Source organism: Lontra canadensis, unplaced genomic scaffold (genome assembly GCF_010015895.1).
Source record: "Lontra canadensis isolate GAN:19392208 unplaced genomic scaffold, GSC_riverotter_1.0 scaffold17, whole genome shotgun sequence".
Taxonomy (NCBI): Eukaryota; Metazoa; Chordata; class Mammalia; order Carnivora; family Mustelidae; genus Lontra; species Lontra canadensis.
Window position 1 is genome coordinate 1,694,406 of NW_022631011.1, and position 11,896 is coordinate 1,706,301.

General features: G+C 34.9%; 1 protein-coding gene across 6 annotated transcripts in view; it reads right to left on the reverse strand.

Annotated features, from left to right (window-relative positions):
• Nucleotides 1-11,896, reverse strand: part of CUNH18orf25 (chromosome unknown C18orf25 homolog) — an 82,845-nt gene that overhangs the window by 19,916 nt on the left and 51,033 nt on the right. For 5 of the 6 annotated variants that reach the window (XM_032859479.1, XM_032859478.1, XM_032859481.1 and 2 more), the window contains exon 3: nt 2,393-2,575. The exons of the other annotated variant lie outside the window; for it this stretch is intronic. In XM_032859479.1, coding sequence (XP_032715370.1) covers nt 2,393-2,575 — 183 coding nt within the window. The remainder of the gene's footprint in view (nt 1-2,392; nt 2,576-11,896) is intronic. 6 annotated transcript variants of the gene reach the window in all.

Genomic DNA, 11,896 nt, shown 5'->3' on the forward strand with positions numbered 1-11,896 from the left:
GTACAATAAATGTTAATGGTGGCATCATCTGGAATAGCATCCTAAATGTCTAATAAAGAAAATGAGTAGATCAACTGCAATATAGTCATACAGTGAATACTAAATAGCAGTGAAAAATGAATGAACTAGAGCTACACTTAACAAGAACAAAACACAAGGTATTGAAAAAAGCAGTTACAAATCATTACCTTCAATATAATATCAATTAGTATTAAAACATGCTTGTTTACAGGTACATAACAAATGCAGTAAAAATATAAAAAAACACACAGGAATACCAAACATCAAATACCCAATTCAAGACAGCTTTGGAATGAAGAGGAGAAAAGGGGAACAGAGTTGAAGCCATGGGTGTTTTCCTTACATATTTTGTAATGTTTCATTTCTTAAGAATGGTGGTTCTTAAGAAGGTAACTGAGTAATATATTCTTTAAAAATTTGTGTGACTGAAATTAAAAAAAAAAATCAAAAATAGAATTAAGTACACAAAGGCTAGTGGTGTTTTGAACAATCAAGCTAACAATTACTTGAGTCTTAAAATGTGATACTACCCCCAACACTGGTAACTTTAAGGATACTTTAAAACCCCATAACTCTGCACTATTAGGTTGAATTATCTGAAACTGCTGGGTTTGTTATAGGTCAAAAAGTCAAATATTAACAATTTCATATGGCTCAAACTAATATTAAAATTCTTCATATGAAAAACAAAACAAAAAGTAATCATTCATGTTTACCCCCAAGACTTTACTACACAGTGATCTACATTTAACAGCAAGACTAAAAAACAGGGAAATAAAAGTGAAGTAGAATGCATCACTAGTCAACAGGAAGAAAATGAAGATAACCTACCCAGTGTATAGAACAAATCGTGTAACTTAGAAATACACATTGCACAAAATGTGGTCAAACTACTCTCCTTTGATATAAAATATTACTGCCTAATTTTTAAAAGTACTTATACATATTAATAAATCCTTAAAAGATCCCTGTTGGGGGGGTGCCTGGGTGGCTCAGTGGGTTAAAGCCTCTGTCTTCTGCTCAGGTCATGATCCCAGGGTCCTGGGATCAAGCCCCGATTAAGGGCTCTCTGCTCTGCAGAGAGCCTGCTTCCTCCCCTCTCTCTGCCTGCCTCTCTGCCTACTTGTGATCTCTGCCAAATAAATAAATAAAATCTTAAAAAAAAAAAAAAAAAGATCCTTGTTGGGCAAAGCAAGTACTTATACATATAAAAATTGAAGTCCAGAGGAGAAACACCTTGACCAAGGTCAAATAGGCAGTTAGCAGTTAAAACATATTTAAAAAACTAAAGTCAGGTCCTGCTCCAAAATTAACTACAATCAATTAAGCAGAAACTCAACAAGTAAGAGTCTTTTATTTTGTTCCAATCAAACATTATGGAAGAATTAAGGGCAATGATCTGTGGAGCTCTGTCTCCTTTTCTATTTCTTAGCAATTTCAATGTAAAAAGTTCTAAACCCATTATTATTTTTACAAAACCTATAAACATAGTATTTTAGGTAGTGATTAAATTATAAGAGTAGCTCATAAAGCCAATGCAATTTATAATTTAACTAGGAAACTATAACCCTTCTGTAATACTAATGTAAAAAAATACACACTAAAAGTAGTCTCTCAATCCCCTCCCCCTCTCTTCTCAAACTTAAGTACTAGGACTTTAAGAAAAAGGTTTAAGTGAGAAAGAATGCTGAAAAAGTGTTGAGGAACACAATTATGGAGATTTGGAGGCAGTGGGCAATGTTTTCAAAAGAAATACTTTTTTTTTTTTAGTGAGTAAGTATCACTCTTCAGAATCATCACAGAGCCCAGATAAATTATGCAAGACAGGGAGGGAGATTTTCCTGAGATACCAGAAGCAGAAACTGAAAGAAAAGGGTTGGAAGAGATGAACTTGAGAGCTACCGTATAGGAAGTGACAGAGACGGGAACACCCAGAGCAGAAAAAACAGTACAGCCCTGCGCAGAAGCCCCTAGGGGCCAGATTAATCAGCTCCCTCCCCAAACTGCAAGGTAAGGTCAGGTACAGAATAAGTGAAGGAAGCCTCTGGAGAAGAGGGGTGGGGCGGAGTATTAAGGCCTTCTGGGTGGTTTTTAACATATGTGAAGCATTTTTATCCCAAGAAATAGGTCTACTGCAATCTACCAATGCCTACCATTATTTCTCATTTTTGCTTCCTTCACATTAGGTAAGATGAATGACATGCCACCCACATCTCCTTTTCAGTTATAAATGGCACCCTGGACAGTCACAGTCATCTAATGCCAGATGTCTAGTTGGCCTGCTCTCAGCGGCAGGGTCTCTACAAGGAAAACAGCTGCTGGGACACATGCACAGTACACCATTAGAGAGGGGGAGGGGAGGGAGACCAACCTGCCTCCGCATTCAGCTCCTCTAGAAGCCCGCTGGTCCTCCAGGTAGCTCCTGTGTCCTGGCCTCCTACAGAATTACTGTGCTCTTGAACTACTGCAGCCGCCAATAAATTGTCCACATTTACCACTTCTGGGTCAGAGTTGGTGTCAGACATATCATAATGAGCTACAACTGGAGGTCCATCTAGGGAGGAAAGAAAATGTATACTTGTATCTAACTTCCGGGGTGAAAAATACTTCTGCAACTAAGATGCAGTTGCCTTTATCTACTTATTCTATCTGGTCAGAAAAGCTGCACTTCATATATCTAGTATTTTGTACATGAGGTGAAAGTGGAAGAGATAACCCAAGCTTATAAAGATGAGGGACATGTTTGAAAAGGAGAAAAGGAGTGTTATGAAGAAAGGAGGACAACAGCATACTGAAAAATACATTGAGTTCTTGTCTTAATTCTAAAGAGCAAAAGATTATGAAAAAGGGGAAGACTTCACAGAGTAAAACTGATTTTTTTAAAGGAAAAAAAAAACTGATGCAAACTATTTAAACTCAATTTATAGTTTTTAAGAGAATGAATCTAGTTCTTTCTCTTAATAGCTGATAGTTAAAAGTCACTAATAGATTCAGATTCAGAGAAGAAAATCAAATACGTATTTTCCTATTCTAGAGAAATAAGGCTAACAAGAAGAGCTCTACTTGACTATGTCCAGTAAAGCCCTTTACAAATATCAGGGATGTTACACATTTTACAACATTCCACAAAAAAGACAATACTCACAAAATCCACATTCAGGATTTTGCTTTGGATGTCTTGTTAGAGATATTTAAATTTTCTTTTCCCTGAGAAAGACAACCAGCTCACACTCCAAGCAATGATATTCAACCTTATGGGTTATTTTAGAGATGATATGAAAGTTCTTACTGGCTAATAAGAGATCCCTTCTACCTCCAAATCACCCTAACAAGCTGAAAAAGGCAGCAGAGTTCCAGAGTAATTAAACTGCAGTGATTCATGCTAAAATAACTCAATATTCATGCTTGTAGAAGATACATGCTTTAAAATGCTAATGCTACCCTTTTTCTAATGCAACCCCAAAAAAGCAAAAATACAAATTTCATTCAATTATGAAACACATCCCTTACTCCTATCTCCATTTTAGAAGCAGCATAAATAAAGGAATGCAATTTCTCCCCCAACAGCTATTTATGAAGTGCAGGCAAATTATGTATGTCTATTAAGATTTTTTAAGATCGAGACTATTTAACATTAAGCACACCTATTTTATGAAACATATGCCAATGAATCATTAAAATAGAACACAATGAAGGATTAGTTTTAACACAAACATCCATTGTGTAAATAGTCACTGAACAAAAGATGGAACACATTTGGGGTATTTATCCCTTAAAGCAAAGCTATCAAATCACAGGTTTATGTAGCAACATTCTTAAAATAAAAAATGACCAAATAAAAGCAAATGAGTTGTTAAGAGCCACTGTATAAAGAACAGACATGTCACAATATGAAATTCTGACGATCATGACAATTTCAGTTGACTACTTAAAAATAATTTCCAATTCTCCCAAAAGGGTAAATCAAGTTCATAGAATTCAATAGTGTGGCCTCAGTATCAGTTGGTAATAGATTTTAGCTCAAATAGCAAAAAAACTGGTTGAAGTTTGATATTTTTCTTTTCTAAAAAAGAAAAGAAAGCTCTATCATTTATGGAGTTCTCGTCAGAGTTCAAAATGATTATTATGGAATCAAGATACTGTGGATGTCCAAATATTTGGGTGCAGAAGATATGAGGGTCAAGTACAATATTGACTATTTGACCAAATGTTCTATTTTTAAAAGGGCTTTAGTTAAGTGTTGTTTTTACAAAAAAATTAGTGCTTTATTTTAAAATTTGAACACTACTACCTTTCACAACCTCCTGCTCACACATTCCCCCCTCCCACAACCACCAAATTGAGGCATGAGGTCAACAGTCAAGTCAAAATTGTACCACTCCTACATGTAGAATCATGCAAAGAGTATAGTTGTATATGTACATGCAGAGTTAACATCACCTACCCAATGCAATAACTTGTCTGAAAGTCTTCATCAGTAGGAAATACAAGCATAAACTTGTTATCTGGCTTCATTCTTGCATCTTCCGTATTTCCAAACAGCACACCTTATAGCTTAGTTTAAATTTAGCATTCATCATAAACAAAGACAGTAATATTTTCATATTTTAATTACACTTAAAAGTTAAAATAAATTATCAGTGTCGTTTCTCATTTCCAGTGTATCCAAAATGATGACAATACTATACAAACTTTAAGAAAGGAATGGTTGCCTTTTTATCCTTCTTCCAACACCAAACCACAATTAAGAATCTTGTGTTCCAAGGTCATCTTACACTTATCATTAGCAAATCAAGATTAAATAAGGCATGTTAAAGCACTTAGCACCAGGGCTTGGACTTGAACCCTTAAGTATTAGCTAACTGACAGTGATAATTTGTGATACTCTTTTAAAAGTGATTCTTGCTACAGAGCAGAATTAAGAGACAGGTAAGATCCTATAGTAATTTTATCTACCTTTTAAAAGAAAGGCAGGAAAAAGCCACTGAAGAGGAGCTAGGAAAATTCAGAATATTAAAAACAGAAGCAACAACTATGCTTCTAATTTGACTCTAACAATTCACTACAGGATGGAATAAAGGAGGAGATACTGTCCTCCTTCCCACTTGATTATTCTTATATGTTGGTAAAACAAATGCACTGCTACTAAGATTATTTTCCCTTTCAAAAATATCAAAACAGTCCCTACAAGTAGTTACACAGGGAAATAGTTCCAATTTAAAATTCAATCATTAATATAAGCACATTCCATGTTAACAATATTTAAGGATTAGCCAAACTGCACAATCTCCCATCTGCTACCTTGAAGTTTGTCACAATCTTAAAACATAAATTTATAATAAGAACTTATTAGCTTTTCTATAATCATTAAAAGCATATCTCACAAAAAGGTAAATTTAATACAATTAACTAATAACTATTTGGTCTGTGGTTAAAGTGCTGTTTCTCCCAACTGAAATATTTTGAAATTTTTGCTGGTCATTACAGTTATAAGGCAAGAAAAAATAATGTTAAGCAATCCACTGCCTTTTTAAGAATATCGATTTATCCGTTTTATGCTGGAAATAGGTTTGTACCCTCTCACTGACCTCCTAGCTGTAAACACCATTCTAACTTTTCAAATAACAAAATACAGATGTGTCTGTGTCATCACACATTCCTGATACAGTGAAGTTTACACTTTTATGGATCTTAAACCTTCATACTGTTGCCATCGGGTGTTTAATTTCATGAATTGTTCTCTCAAATATGTTCTTTTTTAAAAATACGTTCTTTTAAACCTCACTGAAAGAATCTGAATCAAAAATAAAAAGAGGCAGAGTGCCTGGGTAGCTCAGTGAGTTAAACCTCTGCCTTTGGCTCAGGTCACGGTCTTAGAGTCCTGAGATCGAGCCCTACATCAGGCTCTCTGCTCAGCAGGAAGCCTGCTTCCCCCTCTCTCTCTGCCTGCCTCTCTGCCTACTTGTGCGCTCTCTGTTAAATAAATAAAATTAATCTTTTTTAAAAAATTAAATAAGTAAATAAATAGAGGCAAAGCAAACCCAACATCCTTTACTATATCCCCGACAAACCCCTTTTCAAATTTGACAACCAAAAGCACAGAATTTTAAAATTATGTAAGGTAATACACAATTTACCATTCTTATTTTACAGATGAGAGACTTAAGTCCTACTTAGATGGGACCAGAATCAATTATATTATAGTTGTTCATTGTTGAGGGAACTGGGAATATACAGAAGACTGACAATGGCACAGGAAACACATAGATCTTTAGAAGCAAATATATAGGTTAAAAGTCCTGCCTATTACTACTAAGCTCTAAGACTCAGTTTCTTCACACGGTTATGGTAAGAGTTAAAGATGACATAACAGCGTAATACTGGTCCATTGCCCCATCTTTCCATTATAATTAGCACCTGCCCTACTTTATTATTTGTTTGCTTATCTTTACATGCAAATTCTGCCCTACAGAGCCTGCAAACAAGCAGCTTTGAGAAAACATCACTGCCTAGATTGGTGCCTCGTTCTGGTCACAAGATTAACCCAATCTAATGCAAGCTGGTACAGCCACTATGGAAAACAGCATGGAGGTTCCTCAAAAAGTTGAAAATAGAGCTACCCTATGACCCAGCAATCACACTACTGGGTATTTACCCTAAAGATACAAATGTAGTGATCCAAAGGGGGATGTGCACCCGAATGTTTATAGCAGCAATGTCCACAATAGCCAAACTATGGAAAGAACCTAGATGTCCATCAACAGATGAATGGATAAAGAAGACTTGTATATATATACAATAAAATTACTATGCAGCCATCAAGAGGAATGAAATCTTGCCATTTGCAATGACATGGATGGAACTAGAGGGTTTTATGCTAAGCGAAGTAAGTCAATCAGAGAAAGACAATTATCATATGCTTTCTCTGATATGAGGGGGTTGTAGGGGGTAGGAAGGGAAAAAAATGAAACAAGATGGGATCGGGAGAGAGACAAACCATAAGGGACTCAATCTCACAGAACAAACTGACGGTTGCTGGCGGGTAGAGAGACAGGGTAGGGTTGCTGGGTTACGGACATTGGAGAGAGTATATGCTATGGTGAGTGCTGTGAAATGTGTAAGCCTGATGATTCACAGACATGTACCCCTGGGGCAAATAATATTTTATATGTTTAAAAGAAAAATTAACCCAACCTGTGAAGTAAATGCTTTGCTAGGATTACTGAGATCACAAATGGAGCTTTTGTACGTTTATATTTGTCTGAAGTGTCACGTCAGCTTGGGTGTATTCATATGAAAGTGTTTCAAAACCAAACAGTTCATTTTTGGATTACTTCATATTTTGCACCATCCTTGCCTACAGAGCCCTCTCACTAACACAAGTGTTGTCAGTCTCCCAGTATGAGGTCTGATTAGATCTAGGAGACAGGAATTCCTCTTGTATCCCAGACATCCTAGAATGCCAATTCTCCTTCTCTACAGGTTAAGTGTTAGGCCCAAGGAAAGGTGGGGCAATGGCCCAACAGATGTTTTGCCCCTTCAACTCCCATTTCTATGACTATTAGTAATATATAGTAAAGCCCAGAGAAAATTCCTTCTGTTGTCCGTATTATAGCCAATCTCCTGAAACCCCTCATGAGGAGAGGAAAAATCTATCTTGTCACTGCCTAATGCTCCCATACAAGCTCTACTGCCATAGTCATTAAAGGGCCTAGGCCCAGTGCCATTATCTACAACATCAAGACAATGATGGAAATCACACTTGGCCTCAAACCAGATAGTCAGTTTCAAAACAGTTACACCTGAAAGACTTAGAAATAACCTACTTAAGAGGTCTAAGAAGGGAGAGTATGTATGTGTGGTGGCCGGTTGAGGGAATGAGGTGTGGGGGAATAAGATGTGGATAAGAGGAATCGAGGGAAAGGGCAAACCTCAAGAAGGAAATTTGCATGTTAGCAAAACCTACTCAAGAAAAAAGGCTTTTTCATTACATACCAAAATACTTACCAACGTGAAAATTTATATTTGCAAATAAAAAATACTTGAGAATACTTATGCTATATTTTTATTACTATCTCTCTCTCTCACACACACACACACACAAACACACACACCCCAATTTGAAGAAACAGAAAGCAATCATTTTCAAAGCAGCTCTTGGAAAAGACAAATAATTACATCTACCAGAAAAAAACAAAAATCTATATAGAAAAGTGCTATCTCTAGAAAAACAACTTTAAATACAAAAAACCGTGTGTGTATATATTTTCTGCCGGAATACTATCAAAAGCTATTTCAGTGAAAAGAAAAAAGAGAGAGAACAGGGCTAAATGGAAATGAGATACGCAATATGCACTGAAAATTTATGTTTAGGCAGTAAGTAATTTCTACTTTTTAAATTTTTACTTGTTTTTTAACTAATCTCTACACCCAAAGTGGGGCTTGAACTTAAACCCCAAGATCAAGAGTCACATGTTCCACCAATGGAGCCACCAGGCACCTGGCATTAAGTCATTTTCAAAATAAAACTGAATCAATGTCTATTTTGTGCTTTTTCTACTATACTCATCCCAATTATTAAAATTTTTGAGATTATAAAGTTTGCAAGGTGGGAATAAAGTTTTAAACATTATGTCTGTCCTTATATCATACTGGTCAATGACAGGTCACTTTGTCACCCAGAAAAGTTACCTATGATACTGATTAAGAGTTAATTCTGAAAGGACTAAAGAGATAAAAGCAAATACTGAAGATTATCAGAGTTGTTAGAAAGCTGATCGCAAGAAAGAAAATTTAATTTTAACATTTCACCCCTAATTACAAAGCTGGGAAAATTATGAGGTTATTCATGAGATAACTCAGGTAATATGTATCTGGATATTCAAAAAAAGACCCTAAAAATACAGAAAACAGGGCACCTGAAGAGGTCATCATCTTTCAATTTTTCTGCCTATTTCAGAAACAAACAACAACCTACTGCTTTAATATTCAGATCTACAGGGAACAAAACTGAAATATCTGTACTACGTACATGAAGGACATAAAAATTAGGTATGATTTTAGCCACATCTCCATGTCTCTACTCCCTGCTAAAGATACCTTCACTCCTTTCTGATTACTTCTCAAAGTAGTCTACATTCTGCTATTTTCCAAATACTCCTCAATTTTTAGGAGGCTAACTTAACAGGACATGCAAAGGAAAAGAATCTCAACTTTTGTATTAACATTGGAATTTGTTATTACCTTTCTCAATACACCAATTACAAAAAAAAACCTGAAAATTATCTCAAAAACATTATTCTAACTACAAATTAATACCATCATTACATTATGGAAAAAGCAAGTTTCTTGACTTCCAAACACCTAATGTGAATTAACTGGTTGAGAATCACTAATATAACCAATGCTGTCCTCAACATAGCAACAAGAAGCATTTCTTTTTTAAAACTTTTATTTATCTAGATTAGTTATTACATTTCAAATGCAGTTAGGTAAAAGATATAAAGAAAATGCAATAAAATAAAATCAGTTATTTGATAACATTCTCCCCAAATCTTAAAGTTATAAGATTTCATTACCAAAGAATATATTTCCTCATAGATTATTATTCCTTCAATTTTTAGGATGTCTTCTACTTTATGTTGAGGTAAATTTAACATAAGGTTAAGATCTATTCAATGCTAGAAACTAATTGTTTTCAATCCCACTAACTTTCCTAAAATTCAGAGAAATTAAAAACAAAAACCAAGAAAAAAAGTAGTATAGAAACTCAAGCTATTCATGTTGTGAAGAATTCGTGCTAGACAAATTAAGAAGACAAGTTTCTTATCTGTACAATGATTATGGACACATACCATTTTTAGAAAGGATCTGAGAATTTCCCTTCAAGAACAATTTTTACTGAACAGAAAAAGAATTTCAAGTTTAAAAAATTTGCTGAAAGAGTTCTGATGCTGTATTTTCTAACATGTGACATTCCAGAAGATCTTTTTCATTGTCTCCATCACTGTATCATTTAAATACAAACAGGAGAGAGGGAAATCAGTATAAACTAAAGAAAGGTAACAGGTACACTTACTTTAAAAGGTCACCATCCTTAAGATGCCTATAATCTGTTATTCTAAACAAAAAACAGCAAGAAATCTGTTCGCCATCTTTCCTGTGACTTCCACATAGCTGTACCATTAGGCAAATTCAGCTACACATTAAAAATGAAAATTATCAGTAATACCAACTTGGGTGATTGCTCAAGAAGAAGATTTCACTATGGCACTTCTTTTATTAACAAGCAGATTTAATTCATTTTAAATTATTTCATTTCTAATATTCTGACTTGCATACAAATTTTAAGTAATAAACCTCAGGTAAATTGAGATATACCTAGACCCAGAGACCTGGATCTCTGCTGGTAAATCTGTAACAGTAGAGAATGACAAAAGCAATGAAGCAAAATTATTTTTTTACTCAGTCTGCTAGTGAAACAAGAGGCCAAAAACCTTGGCAATGAAAAGAATATCCATAAAGTAACACTTTTCTCCAATTTAATCATGCTAACTAAGCTTATATGTGGGCAACTCTTTCTTACATACAAGTAAGAAGCAATGAATGGATATTAATGATGGATGTAAATCCAATAAAATCCCTGTTAAGACTATTACATAGTTATCTGTCTCCAACAAATTGTCAAATAGAACAGAAATTATTTCAGAATTCTGAATGGGCATATGTGTACACACACATGCGCAGACACACACATCCTTAAGATGACTCTCATTCCTCTTATTCAGTAACAAACAAACAGGCTTTTTCTTTTGGAGCCCCAAAATGACAGAATCCTTTATTCTACTTCTAAGTTAAAAAGAACACTTCATGCAAAACATTACATCATAAGATTTTAATTTCACTGTGTTGTGTTATAAATTAAAATTTTACTTGGGCTTTGATTACACTCATTTTTAATAATGTGCACAAAATACACATCAATACAATTAAGAGAGTTATTATTATCTAACAAATGGCTCGAATAACCAGATCGTTCTAATCTGCTGGTTAAATATTCTTAAAATGATTAAAAATCTAATGTTTTAGAACACTGAATTAGTAAAAACTAGGCAGGAAGTAGTCTGTAGACAGAGCTTCCAAAAACACATTACCTTTACTGAGGGGATATGCCCCTTTTTAAAGATCATCACCTAATTCCATATGTACACATTAGAGAAATGACATGCTCAAATATGGGACTTTATTCTTTAATAAAAAGCATTTCAACCACGTCTATGTTTTAGAGGTTGAAAGAAGTTTCTTCCCAGCATTAGCCCTTTATATACTACAAAAAGGTCAGAACAGGATACATCTCTTACCCTTTGTAAAATTCTAGGAAAATTAAGGGAATTCAAGAGAAGTTAGGGAGGACCACTAGGCACTTCTAAAACAATACCTACATAAAATGCCACACATGATCCAAAAGTCTTTCCCATTTCTTATTTGTAGTCCCTGTAGTACAACAGTCCCCTTTAGCCGTGGTTTCACTTCCATGGTCTCAGTTAAATTAGTCAACAGTGGTCCAGAAGCAGATGATCCGCCTTCTGACAAATGGTCAGAAGGTCAACAGCAGCCTAACACTACATCATAGCGCATGTGTCGTTCACCTCACTTCCTCTCATCACCCCATTTTATCACCTCAAATCATCACAAGAAGGGGGAGTACAGTACAATGAGAGATTCTCAGATTACATTTACATACCTTCTATTATAATATATTGTTATAACTGTTCTATTTCATTACTGTTGTTAATCTCTTACTGTGCCTACTTAATAAATTAAGCTTTATCATAGGTATGTCTGTATAGGAAAAAACAATGTTTGAAGAGTTGGT